Source organism: Cetorhinus maximus, chromosome 32 (genome assembly GCF_964194155.1).
Source record: "Cetorhinus maximus chromosome 32, sCetMax3.hap1.1, whole genome shotgun sequence".
NCBI classification, from domain to species: domain Eukaryota; kingdom Metazoa; phylum Chordata; class Chondrichthyes; order Lamniformes; family Cetorhinidae; genus Cetorhinus; species Cetorhinus maximus.
In genome coordinates, this window is record NC_135910.1 from 124,864 (window position 1) to 148,544 (window position 23,681).

Consider the following 23,681-nt stretch of genomic DNA (forward strand, 5'->3'; position numbering starts at 1 on the left):
CTCTCCAATGTAGAGGAGACCGCATTGGGAGCAACGAATGCAGTCGACTAAGTTAGGGGAAATGCAAGTGAAATGCTGCTTCACTTGAAAGGAGTGTTTGGGCCCTTGGACGGTGAGGAGAGAGGAAGTGAAGGGGCAGGTATTGTATCTTCTGCATGGGCATGGGGAGGTGCCATAGGTGGGGGTTGAGGAGTAGGGGGTGATGGAGGAGTGGACCAGGGTGTCCCGGAGGGAACGATCCCTATGGAATGCCGTCAGGGGAGGTGAAGGGAAGATGGTGGTGGCATCATGCTGGAGTTGGCGGAAATGGCGGAGGATGATCCTTTGAATGTGGAGGCTGGTGGGGTGATAAGTGAGAACAAGGGGGACCCTATCATGTTTCTGGGAGGGAGGAGAAGGCGTGAGGGCGGATGCGCGGGAGATGGGCCGGACACGGTTGAGGGCCCTGTCAACGACCGTGGGTGGAAAACCTCGGTTAAGGAAGAAGGAGGACATGTCAGAGGAACTGTTTTTGAAGGTAGCATCATCAGAACAGATGCGACGGAGGCGAAGGAACTGTGAGAATGGAATGGAGTCCTTACAGGAAGCGGGGTGTGAGGAGCTGTAGTCGAGGTAGCTGTGGGAGTCGGTAGGCTTGTAATGGATATTGGTGGACAGTCTATCACCAGAAATTGAGACAGAGGTCAAGGAAGGGAAGTGTCAGAGATGGACCATGTGAAAATGATGGAGGGGTGGAGATTGGAAGCAAAATTAATAAATTTTTCCAGGTCCCAATGAGAGCATGAAGTAGCACCCAATGTAAACTGGAGGAACAGCACCTCATCTTCCGACTAGGCACTTTACAGCCTTCTGGACTGAATATTGAATTCAACAACTTTAGGTCTTGAACTCCCTCCTCCATCCCCATTCCCCTTCCGTTTCTTCCCCCTCCCTCTTGTTTTTTCCAATAATTTATATAGATTTTCCTTTTCCCACCTATTTCCATTATTTTTAAATCTATACCTGTAATGCCCTGTTAGTCTTTCCACTCCAGCCCCACTAGAGCTGTACCTTGAGTGTCCTGCCATCCATTCTTAATTAGCACATTCTCTTAGATAATATCACCACCTTTAACACCTTTTTGTTCCTTTGTCTGTGACATCTTTTGATTACCTGCTCCTATCACTGCTTGCTTGTCCCTACTACCACCCCCCACCCCCTCAACTTCTCTCCCCCCACCACCCCCTCCCTCCCCCCATCTTAAACCAACTTATATTTCACCCCTCTCCTAACTTTACTCAGTTCTGCTGAAGGGTCATGAGGACTCGAAACATCAACTCTTTACTTCTCTGCCGATGCTGCCAGTCCTGCTGAGTTTTTCCAGGTAATTCTGTTTTTGTTTTGGATTTCCAGCATCCGCAGTAGTTTTTTGTTTTTATAATTGAGGTGGTTCTCCCCTTGCAATTGCTCGAATAAACGATCGTGACCTGTACCCGGGACTCCTGTGGTCCGTTTGTCAAAGTGATCACAACAGGGCCTTAATGCATCCCAGAGGGTGCAAGCCACCACTTGGATGGCCGGAGATTAGTGCGCTTCATGGCTGCCCGAAACCCCACCCACCTCCGCCCCACTCCACCCGACCGATTGGCAGCAGCTTTGCCCATTGGACTGCATGCTGTGCTGTCAGCTCAGGCGCAGACATTCTCCTAACCCTAAGCAAGGCTGCACTGTTAGCTTGAACCATGGGGGAGAGTGGTCCAAACTGGGATGATGACATTGCAAGGGGCTGTGAGCGCGTCCACCAGTGACTGCTCCATGACCAGCTTTCACAAGATTGAACAATGTGCCCAGTCGTCCAATTGTTCTAGTTTTCTAAAACAACATTAGTTTGTAGTCTGTGCCTGAGGGGTGAAAAGCTCTGCAGCAATTGGAATTTTCATGCCTTTACATTGCTTGAGTGGGTGTATAAGCCAGAGGCCTGACTCCAAGCATGTCAATGTGTCTGAACTGTCTCAGCTGCAGAGGAATGGTCACTTTATAGAAGGTTTCTCTAATACATGGCCAGTTCCCTCCTCCACTTCACCCCCACACATGCTTGTGCACTACTATCAACCACAGGGCAGCCTCTTCCCCCACCAACTCGCCCCAACCACAGGGCCACCCTTGCCCCAGCACCACACTGTCAGGCAGCTGGGAAACAGTGAGTTGCCTGTCCCCTCGCCTGAATGCACAGCACCTCACCCTTGAGGTCCACCAGCGGCCCTCGCGAGCGCTGCCCATCATTAGTATGTACTCAGCTCTGAGTTCCCCTCGAGGTGCAGCTTGCCAGGTGCACATCTTGTGAAAGCTGTTGTGAAACATGTAGGCGTGATCGGGTGATCCAGCTGATTCTGGCCAGCAGTGTTTATAATGTATTAAAATGAAGTTCCCAATGTGTGTTAGCAGGAAACGCCTTTGACAGTTGCAAACTGGTTTCAGGAAGTTGTGAACCCAGTTTTTGGCCTTCCCGCCATATTGTCCGCTTAGGCTGCAATGAAGCTCGACGCCAATGGGCAGGGAAAATTCCACCCTAAGGCTTTTCCAAACAGCAGATGCTCACTTTACTATGGCTTCATTGTGTCCTTTGACCATACTTTACAGAGATAATCTCAATACTCCTGCGATGCAAACATGAATTTGACAATTCGAGGAAATGAATATAAATCATCAAGGCACAGTTTCAGACAGTAAAAATGCATATTCCAACCCTCTTTGGCAGCTATGTAGCGCTATCTGTTCCCCAGGCACATCGACTCCTTAAAGAAACAAAACCCACTTAGTCGGTTCGCATCACCTATGTCATAAGGCCCGTAAGAACTTCTTGCTGTCCTTCCGCCCAGCTTTTGTCCCGCTTGTCGCCTTGCACTCAGCGAAATGGACGGCGTTTTTAAAAGATTTAAAATGATCTGCAAACGAACCGGAGGGAAGATGAGGAGAATGTTTTAACCCTGCAAGTTGTGATCTGGAATGTGCTGTTTGAAGATGCCCTGGTAGCAGAAGGAACTTTCAAAAGGGAATTGGATAAATGCTGAAAATGAGATGTTGAACCAGGTTTGGAAAATGGGAAAAGTGCAAAGAAGTGGGGATCGGATCAGTTTTCAAAGGGTAGGTACAGTTAGATTGGGTAAAATGGCCTCCTGGGCAATGTCTTGAATTGCAATGTGTGTCTTTTCAATTCTGGTGACAAGCATTTTTACACATCAGACTGACTACAATAAGACTGAAAAACAGGATTTATTTTATAAACAGCAACGCTTAGTTCAGATGCAGATCAGCATGTGCAGCAATGAAGTGACTGGAATTAATTACAATTTGTATCAAAGTATATCAATTTATATTAAAAAAATTCTGTATAAAACTTATGTAAGAAAGCGATCTTCTGTCAAACGTCACAAATAAAATAAAAGATTTTGCGTAGAGTGAGCAAGCAGGCAGACTGGACTGTGGACAGGTGCCGGACATGCTGTGGATTTGCTTTGGAGCCAGTTTGGCTAAGCGTGTCACACCCACTGGTCACCCACCCCCAAACTGACCCGTATAGACTGCAAGCTTTTATTTATTCATTCACGGGATGTGGGCGTCGCTGGCTGGGCCAGCATTTATTGCTCATCCCTAGTTACCCTTGAGAAGGTGGTGGTGAGCTGCCTTCTTGAACCACTGCAGCCCATGTGGTGTGGGTACACCCACAGCGCTGTTAGGAAGGGAGTTCCAGGATTTTGACCCAGCGACAGTGAAGGAACGGCGATATATTTCCAAGTCAGGATGGTGACTGACTTGGAGAGGAACTTACAGGTGGTGGTGTTCCCATCTATCTGCTGACTTTGTCCTTCTAGATGGTAGCGGTCATGGGTTTGGAAGGTGCTAAGGAACCTTGGTGAATTCCTGCAGTGCATCTTGTAGATGGCACACACTGTGCATTGGTGGTGGAGGGAGTGAATGTCTAGAGGGAGTGTCCTACGGCCCAGCCCTGCAGGATCGGCACTAAATGAAATCAAGCTTCGTGAAGATTTAGGTGAAAAGGGGCAAATGAAAGAAAACTAAGCGGGGGTTCAAAGGCACAAATTTACTGGCAAATTCCCTGCATGCACGTCCAGCCTGGGTTTGAATGAGGGGATTCTCAGAAAGTACAACGCAAAACATAAAATCAATGCTAAATCATTTGGCGCGTCCACGGAATGTAGCCAGCCCTTAATACTGGGCTCGGCCAGTAAAAGTGGGAACTTCTGCAATACTAAGACTTGAGGATGAAAATCCTAAATCTTTCTTAAAATTGCCAAGAGGTTAGCTACTCGTTAAAGGCCACTGTGCACTGCAGCCCCCAATCCTAAAGAAACATCTGCCTTTATATTTTAAGGTAAATTTTGTGCTGATGAAGCTGATTTGAAATTTTGTGCTGATGATGGTCCTCAGGGACAAGATGCTTGTTCAATGTCAGCAACAAGCACACTCCAAACTGAGGTGTCACTGAGGCTCAGCATTCAGTTCCCTTCACTTTAGCTCATAGTGGTGTCTCAGCCTCAGGTTCAATGCCGCCCAACATTCACTACTGCACTAACAGCAACACAAGCGGTTATAGTGACGGAATTAGGGGTTAGTTCAAGTAAGGAGTGGATAAAAACCACTGAGAAATCCCAAAAGCATAATTGAAAATATCCTTTCCACAGAGGCCACATCACCAGCTTGTGTATTTTTTTATATAGTGGCCCTGCTGCAGTTCCTAAGTGGGGTGGGTGTTGGTGGGTGGGGGGTAGTTGCTACTGATGATATGACAAGACATTTACAAGACGCTCACATCCTTGTTATTTACCTGATTGCATAATCGCCGACTCTCTTTTACAATGATGTATTATTGACAAACACTCTCCATCACCCCCAACATTTAAACTCTGTGGTTCAAAGGACAGAGGAAAACTTAAAGGGTGCTGGTTTTGGTCCACATCGCTTCTTGTGCATTAGAAAGAATAATCTGAAAATTGCAAAGTGGCTGAATGGCACAGGTTGATCCCACCATGAACTGCTCTCTCTTTACAGCAATGAAGTAAACCTTTGCTTTCAGGCTCAGGTACTGAGTCCAAATGGCCATTGGTTCTGTCCATGTTTTTGGTGGGTAAATCTATCCACTTGGATGATTATATTCTCAGAGTGCTGCTATAGGATTATATTGTAGACCCCAAGGTCATCGCAGGGAGATAGAGGGACTGAGAAAAATCTCAAAGCCATCAGCACACAAAATTGTTTTCCCCTCCAGAGATTCCCCTGTCCTTGATGCACAAGGTTTGCTGATAGCAGCAGCTTCTCAGTGCCCTGTTCAAACGGCCAGTTTTCATGTGTCAGTGCAGATGATGTTTGCTGGCAGCCTCTTTGATCCCAGGCTGATTACAGCCAAGCCTGGTTCTGTTCTCATCATGCATTGTCACATGCTGACTTCCCACAGGGACCAATGGACAGTGATCCAGAGTTATGCTCTTCCCTCTTGTGTCAGGTGGTACAGCAATGCAGTATGGCCCCAGCAACAGTCCTTAGTTTGATAAAGGCTACAGATTGACCCGGGGATTTTTCTGCTCCAGCCACATTAGTGCCGCATCATGTGGTGCGTCTGAGCCATCAGGCAAGACCATTATAATAGTTTATAAATATGCTCAGTACTCTGATGGAAGAGTATTTGAGAACCTTCCTCTGTGTCTCCTTGAGGACTCAGGTTGCATCCTTGATACAAAACTCAGAAGCGTTGTGAACTATGAGGAGGATAGCGTAGAACTTCAAAAGGACGTTGACAAAATGGTAGAATGGGTGGCTAAGTAGCAGATGAAGTTCAATGCAGAGAAAAGTGAAGTGATTCATTTTGGTAGGAAGAACGTAGTGAGACAATAGAAAATAAAGGGTAAAATTCTAAAGGGGATGCAGAAGCAGAGGGTGGCAGGACAGGTTGAGAGCACAGTTAATAAAGCATACTCAAACTATCCTAGGCTTTATTAATAGGGTCATAAAATACAAGAGCAAGGAGGTTATAACTTGTATAAGACACTAGTTCAGCCTCAGCTGGAGTATGGCATCCAGTTCTGCTGCCACACTTTAGGAAAGATGTGAAGGCAGAGTACAGAAAGATTCAAGAGAATGGTTGCAGGGATGAGGAGCTTCAGTTATGAAGATAGGTTGGAGAAGTTAGGACTGTTTTCCTTGGAGAAGGCTGAGAGATTTGAGAGGTATTCAAAATTGTGAGGTGCCAGGGCAGAGCAGATAGGGAGAACTATTCCCACTTAAGAAAGGATCAAGAATGAGAGGGCACAGAAGCACAAAAGAAGCAAAATCGACATGAGGACAAACCTTTTCACACAGCAGAATGTACTGCCTGAGAGTGTGGTGGAGGTAGATTCAATTGAGGCGCTCAATAATCCAATTCCCTCTTATCTGAAAAGGATGAATATGCAGGGCTATGAGCAGAAGGGAGCGGAATGGCACTAGGTGAATTGCTCATTTGGAGAACCAGTGAAGACACAATGGTCTCAATGGCCTCCTTCTGTGTTGTAACAGTTCTGTGATTCTATGACTTTGATATTCCAATCAGCAAATCAACAAGTAATCTGTTTAGTCAGTTTTGTAACTGTCTTCTCAATAGACGCACTGACCAGAGAAAACCGTGGGTCACTTTGAAGACAGTTCTATTGTTGCAGTTTTTCATTAATTAGCTCTAGTCGTTATGGGCTTCCTGTTGCTGTGCAGGGTCAGCTAGGAGTCAGCTTCCTAGTTCTATCGAATACTGTGAAACCAGCCACCTCAAGGTCAATGATCCAGATCCAGTGTTGGCTTCAAAGAATGGAAATGAAAACAACATTGATGCATGCTGTAAACTTTTGATCAACATTTTGAAGGTGAAGACTTTGAAGAAGACAATGGGGAGGATGAAAATGGTTCATGTTGAAGATTTTAAAGATGGAGATGATAGTGGTGGTCAAGGATAATAAATAGTCCAGAGGATAGGCTTCTTTTAAATGTCTACACCGGCCGTCTACATATGATTCAGTGTTTAACAAATGTGCTGAGACTTGTGTGGCAGGTCATTAATACTTGATTAACTCACTATTGTTGCGTCAACAGGGCTACCACAGCCTGGCATCCTCTGCTCCTTCCTTTGGTAGGCAATTTCCTCAGTTTGTACAGCTCACCTGACTGCAGGAAATAGCAGAGCTGCCCATGATTTCACAAAAAGCAAGGCCAGCAGACAAGTATCCCACTGGCTACACAAACTCTGCAAAGCAGTCCTCCCTTGTGCACTGGGCCTAGGTATGTTGCCAAGGCTGCACCTACTAATTGATGTGTCCATTCTGTAACAAAATCAAAAATACCTGGATAAACTCAGCAGGTCTGACAGCATCTGCGGAGAGGGATACAATTGAAGCTTTGAGTCTGTATGACCCTTCATCAGAACATTCTGTACCACGTTGGTTTATCTGTGTGTAAACATGGAATTCTCAATACCATGTTTCCCAGTTGACAGAGACACCATTTACCCTACAATGGAACATGTTTGAAAGGCAAGCTTTTTAAATATCGAAATAACGGCTCTACCTGATTTCATTGGCAGAAATGCGACATCTTTAAGGATTCTGAGCTCCCATCGGATGAAATGCACAGTGTAGGCATACCTCAAAGCCACATTCAAACCTCCTACCAAGACCGTGAGCTGATGCGCAGATAGTAATTTAGCCAAGCTGTGGAACTGACAGAAGAAATTGCACAAAAAGAATATCATCTAGGGACTATAAATATAAGATAGTCTGTAATAAAGCCAATAGAGAATTCAGGATAAACCTCTTTACCCAGAAAGTGGTGAAACTTGCTACCACAGGGTGTAGTTAAGGTGAATAGCATAGATGGGTTTAAGGTGAAGCTACATAAGCACATGGGGAAGAAAGGAATAGAATGGTATATTAATGGGGTTCAATAAAAGAAGGCTGGAAGAAGACTGAATGGAACATAAACACCGGGTTGGATCTATTGGGCCAAATGGCCTTTTTCTGTGCTGTGCATCCCTTGAGAATGCCCTTCATAATGATTCACAGATACATTGTCACTTTAAGGAAATTGAGTTGCAAACCTGCTACAGGCATCGTTGAGCCTGTGTTTTACAGGGAGTGGCTAAAACATGTTCTGGATCACATCATCAAACTGGATTGGATTTTACTAACTGAACTAAAATGGGTGGATTGAATCCAAAACTCATTTTCACTGTCTAGAAGCACCAATGATGATCTTATGGTTAGTTGATGGAGTTGCAAAAATACAGGCCCTAAATCTACAACTTTCCTTGCATTCACACAGGAGGTAGAAAGTGGAACTTCCACACAGAGTGCATCAAAATGAAAAGCATTTGTGTCAGTTGAGATGCAGTAAAACTCAGGATTACCCAATTTAAATGATCACACCAAGCAGCCATTTGAGAGAGGATAAATGGCTGCCTCCTGCCAACTGGCAGTTCTTGTCTTTGGAAAATTAAAGAGGAGATAACGCCCCTTGAGAGAGAACATCACAGGAACTTGAAACTCCTCAGCCCAAGGTTGCCAAGCCTCCGAGATGGTTCCAGACTCTCCAGGAATGGCAGATTAATCTCCAGGACAGTGCAGGGAGCAATACAGGAGAAAAAGTATTGTACCGAGGAAAAAAATTAATATGCAAGTGTTGAATTAAACTAGTGATAAAAATGTTGGAGATGCCAAAGAAAAGCTTGCTTTGGCTGCCAGTCAAGAATCATCCGATCATAATGAAGAATCTAATTGCTTTCTAATTAAGCTGGAAAGATGAGGCTCTGCAATATTGGGACATTTTGGGTGACCAATGGGATTAGTGTGGAGATGGGTCAGATGGGAGGAGGAAGTCACTTTAATGGACCAAGACACTCAGGCTAAGCATGGACAATGTTCTTATACACTCTCTGGAAGAGCTGAAAAAGACCTGACTCTTTTCTAGCTGCTTGAATAAAATATCTTGCTTCAAATATATTATGGAAATAACAGAGGTCAATCAAATCAACGGAAACACATTTTAAAAAAATGTACATGATCAAATTAATTGCCATAGTAACGTGTTCATTCACCTTGCTAATCTGCTAATTAAAATTAGTGCAAATTCCTCCTCCTTCCTCTTTGTGGGTTAGGATTTTGTTTTACTTTAATGGGATACTATTATTATACCATGGGATAATGAGGGAATGTATATTATCCACCTCATAAGCAGGTTTGCATTTCTGGAGGGATACTAATGAACCAGTTGGATTTTTACCACAATCCAATCAATCTTTCATGGTCATCACTCTTTCTGATACCAGTGCTCAAATTACCAGATTCATTGGTTACTATGCTGTTCAATGTGTACATTCCAGACTCTTAACCACTGTAAGCTGCAATGCAGATGATTTAAGTTATACCTCAGAAGCACCAAAACAACTCATTCTACATCAAGGCTGACGTAGATGTGAAAGTGTTTGCTGATACCCTTTGCACTGAAGGCCAAGCAGGGTTCCCATGAGAGCTAACCATTTACCATGACAATTAACCTTGGGAATCATTAACAAGACAACATTTTTTGAGGTTGCTTTACAATGAAGCTGAAGATTTTTCCAACGTGGCGATGAGTAGAAGAAGATTGTAAATTGGCTTCAAGCGTAGTCAGTCAGTCCAGCTGAAGTCATAAGTCATTCTGCAGACCAATTGCTCAATTCATACCATGCCTTGTTTGGGTTGCAAAGCATTAGGAGTTGGGTCAATGATTGCTGATTGTTGATAGTTGTGCATCCCTATTGCAGATTGTGATAAGATGATGATGGAGTCATGTGCCATTTATTCCTGTATAAACCCGTGGTCTCCGTACACCTGGTGCCGGGTGCCATCAATATCGATTGCTTAAAGACAAAACTATATTAATGCAGGGGGGCAATTCATTTGCTAAAATCAATGATAGTAAATACCAAATTCATTGACAAAGTTTTAGCCTTTGTTGCGTGCTCCTTTTGGATATGATTGTATAGCACAGGTATCTTGGAGTCTTTCAGTGCAGTATTGACACAGAGCTTTGTGCCTGAAGAGAAGGTGCTGTGATCCTAGGTCACAGTTGTCCACAGTGAGTAGTGGCTCTCCCAATTTCAATTAACGTTGGAAGTTGCCAGACGAAGCTTGGATTGAAGTCCATTTAGATATAAAGGCTTCACAAAATGTTGTAAACAATTCGATTCAAATGTGCTTGTTCGTACACATAGCCCAAGGTGCTTTGCCCTTGGCAACCTATAAGGTTGGCACAGTTTGGACTTGGTGGCTCAGCTAGTTTTTTCATTGAGAAGCCCCTTTGAAACTAGTAGTCATTGGGTGCCCAAAACTCACTTGTTGCATTCGCTTCACTGCAACCCTTGAGATATATTCGGAAGGTCAGAACTCGACAGACGCTGCCAGGTAGCTGTGTCTTCATTACCAGTGAGGCGACAGTGCCACCAAGACAAAGTTGCCTCACCTTCTGCTGCTATGTAACCAAGTCAATTCGACTTTCAGAACAGATTACCAGTCACTCGCCTATAAAAGGATCAAACCTGAGATAGCGTGCAAGATTGCAAAGGTGCCAACTGTGCAGAAAGCTAATTAACATTGAAGAAATAGCTACTGATAAAAGTTGTGATAAAAAGCTATTAGCCGTGTAGGCGAAATAGACAGAAAGATAAATACAAATAAAATAATCTTTGACATTGGCTTATTGTACTGCTACATAGTCCTAGAAGAAAAGGATCTAGTATTTCAACTTTTGCTCCATCACTGGTGCTAGATTTTCTATTTTCTGGCTTCTTCCCAAATTGTGCAATGGCTCTAAAGGTGGTGTTCAGGGCTATAGGTCACAGTGTCTCCTCTAAACCTTGCTGGCCCTGGAAAATGATACAAAGCACTGACTTTATATCATAAATTCATCAAGTTGTTATCGGTGAGATCTAATTGTACATTGTGATGCTTGAGAAAGTGCCTCCCACAAAAAGCAATGGCCTTATTTAATCATGTCCCAGTTATACAGTGGAGGTATCCGTATTGAGATTTGTTATGTATTGAAAGCAACAGGTGGAATAAGCTCAATGATGGTTTAATAGGCTCACTGGTGTGTTTGACTTGCTCGGTCTCTAGTAACTTGGGTAGCAATCAAATACATCTTGTGTTTATTACCATTTAACTAAGGATTATAACAAACTGGTTGGGCAGAGACAGGGATGAATTGTAAATCAATTTTACAATCAGCATGCCCAAACTACGGGCACTCTGATTTCTACTCACTTCTAATCATAGCTTTGCCCTGTCAATTTGTTTTTATCTTGTAAATATTTTTTAAAAATTGGAGGTGACCTTCTCATCTTTAATATTTTCTGCTGTCTATAAGGTTTCAGGTGCATTCCACAAATTGTTTTGGATTCCCTATCTTACTGGTGTAAAACAATCTTTAAAACTTGGCTCAGAGGTCATGCAACTTAAATGGAACTTATATCCCCTGAACTCATGACCTCTCGGCCTTTCACCAGCAGTACTTTGTTTTCCCCTGGGAAGCTGAGTTCATGTGTACACTTCCCAGTATTGGTATCTCTATGATAGTCCTGTTCAAACCTGGTTAAAGTGTCAACAAGCATTTGATATCAGTACCCAAGTGCTGTTGGATTGAAGCCACAGTGATATGAATATTAGACACTATGCCCCTCGAGCATTGTTTTATGAGGGGTGAAAAATGCCTGGCAGAAGATAAGCAAGAGAAACTTTGAAATTCATGATATGCAAGAGATTGGCATCCAACAGTGGGGTTGGAAATGGTTAAATTGCTTGGCTGTCTGCATTTTTTGGTTCCAATTGTTGAATTGCTTCTGCTGTAGGACTGATCTTGTGTTATTATGGTCAAAGTGACACAGTAATACTTGCAACAATAACATGACTTGCAATCAGCCTTTGCTGGGAGTTCACTGGAGTTAATGTTTGAGGCAGGCACCTGCAAACATGAAGAGTCAAAAAACTCGGACGGCTTCTTTCATTTATATTCCTTCCCGCATATTTCTTCAAGTGGGATGTCCTCAGCTGCTAAACACGGAGGCACATTGCTACTTGAGGGCACCGCCGCCATTAGTCTGGCAGTCTCATGAGGCGGACACAGGACATAACGATCAACTGCATCCGACTGGTGGACATCTGCCGATGTTACCAAAGGAGCCTTGGAGAACGGCAAACATGAATCCTTCAAACATTGCTCAATGTCTCCACCTCCCACTGCTCCCTGCTCACAGTGACTGTCTGGTCTCCCACAAGCATCTTCCATGTTGACGTAGAGAATCTCCTCTGGGTCCGAAGAGGGTGGCAGGTCCTCCAGAATCTTCTCCAGTTGACAGCAGATTATCTCAAAGGTTGGCCGCTCTCGAGGGTTCAGTTGCCAGCAATAGTACATCAGTTCATACCTGGAAAAAAGATTTTGAAGAAACTGAGTTTGCATCAAACTTCTTTACAAATCAACAATACAATCAAATCATTTGGCAGTATAGAAGGTCACCATTTAGCCAATCAATGCCTGAGAGAACCGATGCTTAATGGCATATCTACACCTGTTGAAATTTTCCTTTTCTCAATTTTTCCCCTTTTAAGAGTTTCGTTCTCAGCAACCATTTTTAGGAAGACATTACAGGTGTAACGACAGCAATCAAAATTTTTCCTGACCTCTCCAGACTGAATTGGCAAAGTCAATATTCTGAATTCCCCATTCAAATTACTGACATATAACTTCATCACGTTCCCAATCTAGTGCATTATATCTTGTACCTTGTTAATACTCCTTCCCCATGCAGTCTGGCTAAGAGGAAGAATCACTGATGGACTGAATGGGACAGAGTGACCCCCACTCAGGGATTCATTGATGGACTGACAGAGACAGAGTGGCTTTCACTCAGGACAGACAATGATGGACTGACTGAGACAGAGTGACCACCACTCAGGGATTCATTGATGGACTGACAGAGACAGAGTGGCCTTCACTCAGGACAGACAATGATGGACTGACTGGGACAGAGTTATATCCATTCAGAGAGTCAATGATGGACTGAAGGGGACAGATTGAACCCCACTCAGAGAGACATTGATGGACTGACAGGGACAGAGTGACCCCCATTCAGGGAGACATTGCTGGACAGACTGGGATAGAGTGATCCTCACTCAAAGAGACAGCAGCAATTGGGGCCCAGTTCATGTATTCTGTTTTCAATCATTGGTCCTGGTGCTAGATGGAAATTTAATGGAATACTAATGTTAATCACAGAGTCACAGAATTGTTCCATCATAGGCCATCCAGCCTGTCATGTCTGTCCCCAAATGAGCAATTCATCTAGTGCCAATCTCCCACCATCTCCTCATAGACCAGCACATTCCTTCTTCTCAGGTAATTATCCAATTCCCTCTTGAACACTTCGATTAAACCTGCCTCCACCACACTCTCAGGCAGCGCATTCCAGATCTTAACCACTTGCTGGGTGAAAACAGTTCTCCTTAAGTCACCATTGCTTCTTTTGCCATAAACCTGTTCTCTCTTGTCTTGAACTTTCTATCAATTGGAACAGATTTTCTCTATTTACTCATGATTTTGAATACCTCTATCGAACCTCCTCTCAACCTTCTCTTCTCTAAGGAAAACAATCCTAACTTCTCCAATTTATCTCCATAACTGAAGTTCCTCATCACTGGTACCATTGTCATGAATCTTTTGTGCATTCTCTCTGGTGCCTTTGCATCTTTCCTAAAATGTGGTGCCCAGAAAAGGACGCAAACCTCCAGTTGAGGCTGAACAAATGTTTTATACAGATTTAATATAACCTCCTTGTTTTTGTACTCTATGCCCCTATCAATAAATCCTAGGATGCTGTATGCTTTATTAATCGTTCTCTCAACCTGTCCTGCCACCTTCAATGACTTATGCACATATACACCCAGGGCCCTCTGCTCCTCACCCCTTTTAGAATTGGATCCTTTATTTTATATTGTCTTCTGTGTTCTTCCTGCTAAAATGAATCACTTCACATTTCTATGTGTTGAGTATCTGCCACTTTTGCGTATCTTCTTCACATTTTGAAATTGTCTGCTGCATGCCAGGCTCTAGGTCATTGATATATATCAGGAAGAGCAAGGGTCCCAACACCAGCTTGTGGGGAAACTCCACTACAAACCTTCCTCCAGTCCGCAAAGCATCCGTTAACCACTACTCTCTGTTTCCTAATACTCAGCTGATTTTGTACTGATGTTGCCACTGTCCTTTTATTTCCAAGAGCTTTAGTCACAAGTCTGTTATGCAGCACTCTGTCCACGTCAACCATATCACTCTCAACATCTCTCTCCATTACCTCTTCAAAAAACTCCAGCAAGATGGTTAAACATGATATTCCCTTAACAAATCCATGCTGGCGTTCCTTAATTAACCCACATTTGCCCTGGACTATTAATTTTGTCCCAAATTATTGTTTCTAGAAGATGCCCCAACACCAAAATCAAACTGACTAGCCTGTATTTGCTGGGCTTATCTTTGTACCCTTTTCTGAGTGGAACATTTGTAATTCTCCAGTCCTCTGGCACCATCCCTGAGGAAGACTGAAAAATGTGGCCAGTGTATCTACAATTTCCACTCTCATTTCCCTCAGTATGCAGGAAGCTTCTCATCCAGCCCTGGTACCTTATTAACTTTAAGTGTAGACAGTTGTCGTGTTCCTGTCATATGTCCATGAGCGTATGGAGAGGCTGCATATTTTTTACTTTAAAAATAAAGAACAACATGACATCACCTTGACACAAGATGACTACCAAGGGTCAGGTGATTTCTGCACAGACAAAGGGCAGCTTTTCCGGTTGGCGAGCGGGTGTGGGGCCCGCCCGCCGACGCGTAAAATGACATGAGGTGACGTCGGGCATGCGTCCCGACATCACCCTGCGTCATTTAGATTTTCAGCTCAGGAGGTGCGCAGCCCGCCGAACTGTCAGCGGCCACGGGTGGGATAAGGTTTTATGAGGGATTTAAAATGTAAATTTTTTCAATAAAAGTCATGGACAATGTCACATGAGGGGACATGTCAGGAATATTTTTTTCTGCCTTTAATAGCGTTTTCACACTTGAGCCGTACTCCCTGAGGCAGCACTTAGCCTCAGGGAGATCTGTGTGCTGTTCCGTGCGCATGCCCGAAAGAGCGCACTCCCGGCTGAGGGAATCCCCCCGCCCGCACAGGGAGCGCTCAGCGCTTCCAAGCAGATGTCACACTGGGCGGGCCTTAATTGGCCCACCACGTAAAATGGCGGCACGCCCCACCTGCACCTGCTCCCGCACAGCCCCCCGACGGGGGGGGGAAATGCTGCCCAAAGGATTAACTCCTGTCTGAACATTCTTCCAGAAAGTTCTTACAACGTAAATGACCGTGGGTGGTCAAAGGAGTTTAAAACACTCCCTCTAAAATGCAGGCTGCTGCAGACAACCAAGAGGTGAGGAGAAAGGGGAAATGTTATCTCTTCCATCTGTGGCAGTTTGGGGGTTTGAGGATGGAATTTGAAAACACTGGACAACAATAAAATTGGAAATGGGAAGTTTAAAATTGGTCACTGGAACTGAAAAGAACAAAAGGAAAAAATCAAGCAGCAGTCTCTCACCTAGATTCATTGTATTAAGGATCTAAAATGGCCACATTTGACACTAAAACCTTTGTAGATCAAGGTGAGGTAACTTGGACTGCACTCAAAGCATTAAATATTGTCGAGCTAAGAGCTAAAGTCTGGAAGATAGATAAGATCTAAAGCAAAAATAGCTGAAATCATCTAAACCCTAGCTAATCACTTTGATATTGAAACAGAATCAGAGGAAGCAAATCTAGAATCAGAAACTGACAAAATAGTGTTAGCCAGAATCCAAATGAGGGGGAAATTTCTATAAAAAGGTGGAATTAAGATTTCCAAAGGGAAAAAGGACAGTGAGATGAAAAGGAAAGAGAAAGAGAGAGAGAGAGAGATGCAGCAGGAGAGAGAAATCTGGCAGTTTGAATTGGAAAAGCCAAAACTAAAATTGGATAATGCATGTGCCACTAGAAATTCTGATTTGGATTCAGAGCAGAGCTTTGATTTTTCATTTCCAACGTCGCAGTATTTTACTTTTATCTCTGCTTTGATTTTCTGAAGCTTTAGAGCTGGTAACCAAATTTAAAGAAGAGAAAGATAAATCCTACTTCATTTCCTTTGAGAGAGTTGCAAAAAGACTAAAATGGCTAAAAGAGTTTTGAATGCTACTTTTATAGGGTGAATTCGTTGGATGGGCTTGTGAAGTTTATTCCATGATACAAGAAGAAAGCTCTCAGGATTATGATCAGATGAAAACTGCCTTTTCAAATGTGGAAAATTGCCCAGGTATGTCCTGTAGGCAAACAGCAGGACAAATCCAACCCGGCCAGTTCCTGCCCCAACAGTCTACTCTCAACCATCAGTAAAAGAATGGAAGGGGTCATTAACAGTGCCATCAAGTGGCACTTGCTTAGAAATAATCTACTCACTGACACTCAGTTTGGGTTCCATCAGGGTCACTCAGCTCCTGACCTCATCACAGTTTCAAACATGAACAAAGGAGCTGAACTCCAGAGGTGAGGTGAGAGTGACTGCCCTTGACATCAAGGCAGCATTTGACCAAGTGTGGCATCAAGGAGCCCTAGCAAAACTGAAGTCAATGGGAATCAGGTGGAAAACTCTCCGCTGGTTGGAATCATACCTAGCACAAAGGAAGATGGTTGTGGTTGTTGGAGGTCAATCATCTCAGTTCCAGAACATCACTGCAGGAGTTCCTCAGGGTAGTGTCCTCGGCTCAACCACATCTTCAGTTAGAAACTGAGCTGGACTAGCCCTATAAATACTGTGGCTACAAGAGCAGGTCAGAGGCTAGAAATCCTGCAGCGAGTAACTCACCTCCTGACTCCCCCAAGCTTGTCCACCATCTATAATGCACAAGTCAGGAGTGTGGTGGAATACTGTCCACTTGCCTGGGTGAGTGCAGCTCCCACAACACTTGATGTATAAGGTCGTATATTGAAGAATAAAGAGTACCAAGGATGAGAGTTGTTGGCAGATAATTATGAGCTGTCCCACAGACACTTTAATGCAGGAAAATGTTTCCCAAATAATCTCCAGAGGCCCTGGAAGAACAAAGCAGGAGAGCACTGGGAAATGGGATAGTAGTGAATGGGCAGAAGGAGGGAAAAACACAAAGGAGAAGGAGAATGGGGTAGAAAAAACAAATCACTCTCTAACTATTGACATAAGTCAGTCAGCTCGCTTCCATTGTGGTAAATCTGGACATGTGAAAATGGAAGGTTGGCATTATCAGGGTCAACCACAAAGGGTCTCTGTGGTTAAACCCATGAGGCTATGAGGGGTGTGGATCTGTGCTCAAATGTCACAGCAACTGGCCCAGATGTTTGTCAGGATTTTTTGTTCAAAGGAAAAATTATCCCTAGCTTTTCCAAAAAACCGGAAAAGGAGATGAACATTCTCATGGATACAGGTTGCTGGTGAGCTTTGCTCAGGGCAGGAGATGGATGAAAGGGGCCTGAAAACAGAGTGGATGCTAAAGTTCTGATTAAGGGTCTCGCTGGAGAATGTGGAGAGGTTCCTTTTGTGAAAATTTACTGCAGCGCAAGTTTATCATCAGGATAGTGATAGTCAGGATCATTCCAAGCTTACCAATGCAGGAAGTTGACCTATTGTGTGGGATCTCAGGTCTTTTGTCCAGACAGTCCAGAGCAGCCCATGGAGACTGGGGAAACCAGCAAAATTCTGCTTAGCTGCAGAACCTTGACAACATTCCTAAAATCCTACAGGGGGCGACAGGGTCAGTAAAAACTTAAGGAGACGAAAGGAAAGCTAATAGAATTTAAAGGGGCCAGGATAGAGCGCTAGGATTTAAATAAACTAACGTGGGTCCTGGAAAAACAGAAGTGCTGGAATAAAGGCAGCAGAGGTTGAAGGAAAATTCCTCAGGGGTGACTGGCAAAGATCTTCTTCCAGGATTTAAATAGGGATCAAGTCAGCTCCCAAACAGACAATCAGAAGGTGAGGGAGAGGCCTCGCCTAGTTGAGGTGCTACAGGGGCGTGCAATGGAAGCTGGACAGACACCTGTGAGCAATAGTGGACATGAGGCAGATTTGGGGAAAATCCATCCCTGAAGGAAAGGGAAAAGGGAAGATGATACGGCCTAAGACACTTGTGGAAACCACAAGGCGAAGACAAGTGCAGTCAGTGCGGAATTGCCTACTAGAACCATAGAAAGGTTACAGCACAGAAAGTGGTCATTCAGCCCATCATGTCTGTGCAGGCCAGAAAAAGATAAAAAAGAAACTAGCCACTCATTTTAACCCCACTTTCCAGAACCTGATCCGTAGGTGAATACAAAAGCAGGGAGGTAATGATGGAACTGTATAAAACGCTGGTGTTAGGCCACAGCTGGAATTTTGTGTACAGGTTGCAGGTTACAGCATGTCAGATGCAGATCCAAGTACCATTTAAATGAGTTGAACATTTCAGCCTCAACCACCGATTAATACAGTGAATTCCAGACACCCGTCACCCTCTGGGTGAAAAAGTTTTTCCTCATGTCCCCTCTAATCCTTCTACCAATCACCTTAAATCTATGCCCCCTGGTAATTGATCCCTCAGCTATGGGAAACAAGTCTTTCCTGTCTACCCTATCTAGGCCTCTCATAATTTTGTACACCTCAATTAGGTCACCCCTCAGCCTCCTCTGTTCTAAGGAAAACAACCCCAGCCTATCCAATCTCTCCTCATAGCTGCAATTTTCAAGCCCTGGCAGCATTCTTGTAAATCTTCTCTGTACTTTCTCTCCAGAGTAATTATGTCCTTTCTGTAATGTGGTGACCAGAACTGTACACAAAATTCCAGCTGTGGCCTAACCAGCGTTTTATACAGTTCCATCATTACATCCCTGCTTTTGTATTCAATACCTCGTCCAATGAAGGAAAGCATTCCATATGCTTTCTTTACCACCTTATCCACCTGCCACCTTCAGGGACCTGTGGACATGCACTCCGAGGTCTCTCACTTCCTCAGCCCCTCTCAATATCCTCCCGTTTATTGAGTATTCCCTTGCTTTGTTTGCCCTCACAAAATGCATTACCTCACACTTTTCTGGATTGAATTCCATTTGTCACTTATCTGCCCACTCAACCAAACCACTGATATCATTCTGGAGACAGCAGCTATTCTCTTCACCATCAACTACATGGCCAATTTTTGTTTCCTCTGCAAATTTCTCAATCATACTTTCCACATTTATGTCCAAATCATTAATATATACAACAAACTGCAAGGGCCCCAACACTGAGCCCTGTGGAACACCACTGGAAACCATTTTCCATTCGCAAAATCATCCATTGACCATTACCCTTTGTTTCCTTTTGCTGAACCAATTCTGCATCCAACCTGCCACCTTCCCCTGTGTCCCATGGGATCTCACTTTTCTGACCAGTCTGCCATGTGGGGCCTTGTCAAATACCTTACTAAAATCCAAGGATCAAATGGTCAGGTTCAAAGTTCAAACCGAACTAAATCCAACAATTCAACTTTGGAACCCACCCAAAATTTGCATTTGATGAACTTTGCCCCTCAGCAGCCTGTGGAATTTGATCCCTCCGAGGACTTCAGAATTGAACTGGACCTTCCACAAAACCCAGACTCACTAAAGGCTGGATTATCTTTTGGTGTTAAAATTCCCAAAGTCCTATGAACAAATACTAGTGAAAATGCTGGACAACACATAACCGGGAATTTTAAAAGGGGAAAAGGAACAAAAAGCATCAAGTTTCCAGAACAACGCCTCCCTGAAACCGACCCCAACACCAAAAGACTTTCATCATCCAAAAAGGGGTGATGAAAAACTCAGGCTTGAATAGAGAATAGTTGTAGAAATTTAATGACAGGGCTGAATGGAATGTCTGCAAATTAGTGTGTGTATGAATGATTGCTATTGTGTTTTACCTATTTTTTACCATCATTTGCCCATGAGCGTATGAAGAGGATGAACACTTTTACTTTAAAAATAAAAAAACATGACAAATGGACAACTTCCCTTGACCCAAGATGGCTGCTGAGGGATTCTGTAATTTCTGCTCAAAGGATTAACTCATGCCTGACCATGCATTCAGCAGGTTCTTAAAATGAAAAATAACTGTGGGGTGGACAAAAACCTTCTGTGGAATTCACACCTTCTATTGTTTGTGGGCTCCTCAAAACTCAAAATCTTTGGACTCGTAAACTTACTGTCTATGAGGTCAAAGCTTAACAGTAAGAGTTGTAAAGAAACCAATCAAATCATAAGTAGGTGTGAAATACCGATCATCCATTCTCAAAACACTCCCTCTAAAATACATCTTCTGTCCGTAACACAGCCTATCCAATGCCTACTCCTTATCAATTCTAATCCCTTCATTTGTCTGAATTATCTCCTCTTTCATCATCTCCTGGGTAGCACCCTCTTCCTTGCTAAAGACAGATTCAAAGTGTTCATTTACTATCTCAGCCATGTTCCCTTCCTTCATGCACAAGTTCCCTCTTTGGCCCCACTCTTCCTTATACCACCCTTTTACTACTTTTATGCGGAGAGAAGACTTTGGGATTGCCTTTTATTTAACTGCCAGTTTCTTTTCATACTCTTTCTTTGCTTCATTACTTCCTTTCTGAACCTTCTATTGGTTCTCAGGTGTATTATCGATGGGATATCTGAGCATAAATTTTCTTCTTCATCTTAATTTCTACCTCTGTCATCATCCAGTGAGCTTTGGATTTGTTTGCCCTACCTTGACTGGAACTATCTCTTCTTTAAAGGTGGCCCATTGTTCAATTGCCATGTTTCCTCCCAACCTTTGATTCCAATTTATTCAACCCAGATCCATTCTTACCCCATTGAAGTTGGCTTTCGCCTGGTTATTTATTCTTACTCTGGATTGCTCTTTGTCCTTTTCCACAGCCAAACTAACCCTTATGATATAATGATCACTGTCACCTAAATGGTTTCCTAACAACGCTTGATCCACTTGGCCCACCTCATTCCCAAGAATCATTTCTACCATGTCGTTGGACTGAAAACATAATGTGTAGAACTTTTTCCTGACCACACTACAGGAGGAACTATTGTTCCTATCTGTCCTTAACACCACTACTACCCCATTATGGCTATTGTATAATTCTTGCATCTTTCTGTAATTTCCTTGCAAATGTGTTCCTCCACATCTTCCCCAACAGTTGGTGGCCTATGAACTACACTTAGCAAAGTAACTGCATATTTTTTGAGCCTTAGCTCTAGCCAATTATGATTATGCCTTTGACCCCTCTGGGACATCCTCTCTCTCAAACACGACAGTGTCCTCCTTAATCAATACCGCCAGCCTTCTCCCTTTTCTTCCTTTCTTAATATGCAGTCCTGCCCTTCTTTGATCCAGGTCTCCGTTATCACAGCACATAGAAATCTGTGCCAGTAACTCACCAATCTATTTACCACACTCCATGCATTCACATACATGCACTGTAACCCTGATTTAGACTCTATTGCTTTCTCCCTTGCTCTGTGCCCACCTAAATGACTTACTATTTCCTATTCGACTGCTATCTATCTCTCTCAGTATTCTGTGCACCTCGATATTCCTCTCTCATATTACCTCCCGGTTCCCACACCCCTGCCAAGCTAGTTTAAACCAACCTCACTGGCAACTCACCCTGCAAGGAACTGAGTCCCAGTTATCTGGCCTCCACAGGTCCCATCTCCCCCAGAACCAGTCCCAATGTCCCATGAATTTAAAGCCCTCCCTCCTGCACCATCTCTCCTGTCATGCATTCATCTGCTTTATCCTCCTATCTCTTTAGTCACTTGTGCATGGTACGGGGAGTAACGCAGAGGCTACTGTTTTTAAGGTCCTTATTGCTAATTTCCTACTGAGCTCCCTAAATTCTGACTGCAGGGCCACAGCCCTCTTTCTGCCTATGTTGTCCGTACTGATGTGGACCACTACTGCTGGCTGTTCACTCTACCCCCTCAGTGTGCTCTGCAGCCATTCAGTGACATCCTTGACCCAGGCATCAGGGAGTCAACACACCATCCTGGATTCACATCTGCGGCCACAGACACACCTATCTATTCTCCTAACTATCAAATCATCTATCACTATTGCCAATCCGGTTTTCTTTGTGTCCCCATGTACAGCTGAGCTAGCCGTGGTGCATGGACTTAGCTCTGGTTGCAGTCCCCAGTTCAATCGGTATTCAGAACTGAATACTGGTCGGAGAGTGGAATGCAGTCAGGAGATTCCTGTACTACCTGCCGATTCTTCCTGACTGTCTAATGGTCACCCATTCCCTCTCTCCCTGCATACCCTCAAGCTGCGGGATGATCACATCTATAAATCCTTCTTGCCAAGCGGGAGTTCCATATGATGGGGCAGAATTTAGGATTGACATCCAGTTCGATATCACTCTCACTCTCTAATGACTTTAATGAAGAATAAAATAAAACTGGTTGTAAAACCAGCATTGTACTCTACCCTGTCATTATTTCAATGCAAAGGCTAGGTTAAAATTCCCAAACTTTTAGGACTTGTCAAACATTTCATGATGTCAGCAAAAGCTAATTCGGTGAAGAAAGCGATCAATCCTCCTGGAAGCATTCATCTCTTCAGAAATACTCCAGCCCAAGAAAAAAATACATTGAAAAAATAATCGAAAGAACCACTTAATCAGCTAATTTGAGCAAAGACCCTTTATAAAGGGTTCAGAAAATCCAAATTTAGGGAAAATATTGCCACATCAAAGAATAAATTCATAAAGAGAACCCCTGCAGAATCCTTACAATGCATCCAGACAGTCTGGGGGCTGCTTGAGTCTGTTGCCTTGCTGGAGGTAGTCATAGATCTCACTGTTTTCCACGCCTGGGTATGGAGTTTGCCCACGGGTTGCAATCTCCCACATGGTGACACCGTAGGACCACTGAAAGCAGAGAGAAGAACAAGTCATAATATCCTTGCAACTAGCAAAAACTTTACCCACATAATCATGGTTACTGCCCTTCACGGTAACTCAATGTACCTCAAAGACTTTGAGATGAATCTCCAAAAGGTGTTAGGGTGCTCAGTAGACAAATGCTTCTCTTGGAAAGGCTGCAGGTTAGATGGGTACAGGGGTATGGTGGGAAGAGGTAATTAGAGTGGGAGGAGGCTGATGTGGATTGCAAACATGGACCAGTCCAGAAAAACGACCTGACACTACGCTGTGTAAAAACAATGTTTCCTATTCTCCATCCTGAATCTCTCACATTTAATCTTGTGTTTACATCCCTTCATTCTAGATCGCTCAATCGTTGGAACCAGTCATCATGGAGCAGTGTGTGCCATCTACAAGATGCACTGCAGCAACTCACCAAGGTTCCTTTGACAGCACCTTCCAAACTCATCACCTGTACCACCTAGCAAAGGATAAGCTCAGCAAGTGAATGGGAACACTACCATCTTCAAGTTCCTCTTAAAGTCACACACCACGCCTACTTGGAACTATAGCTGTTCCTTCACTGTTGCTAGGTCAAAATCCCGGAATTCTGTTCCTAACAG

General features: G+C 43.8%; 1 protein-coding gene across 2 annotated transcripts in view; it reads right to left on the reverse strand.

Moving 5' to 3' along the window:
- Positions 1-8,877: 8,877 nt before the first annotated feature.
- The window catches only part of axl (AXL receptor tyrosine kinase), a 205,380-nt gene continuing 190,576 nt past the window's right edge, over positions 8,878-23,681 (reverse strand). For both annotated transcript variants that reach the window (XM_078533351.1, XM_078533350.1), the window contains 2 exons: positions 22,928-23,064; positions 8,878-12,472 (listed from right to left, as the gene is read on the reverse strand). In XM_078533351.1, the coding sequence (XP_078389477.1) occupies positions 12,052-12,472; positions 22,928-23,064 (558 nt within the window). In that variant the 3' untranslated portion in view covers positions 8,878-12,051. The remainder of the gene's footprint in view (positions 12,473-22,927; positions 23,065-23,681) is intronic.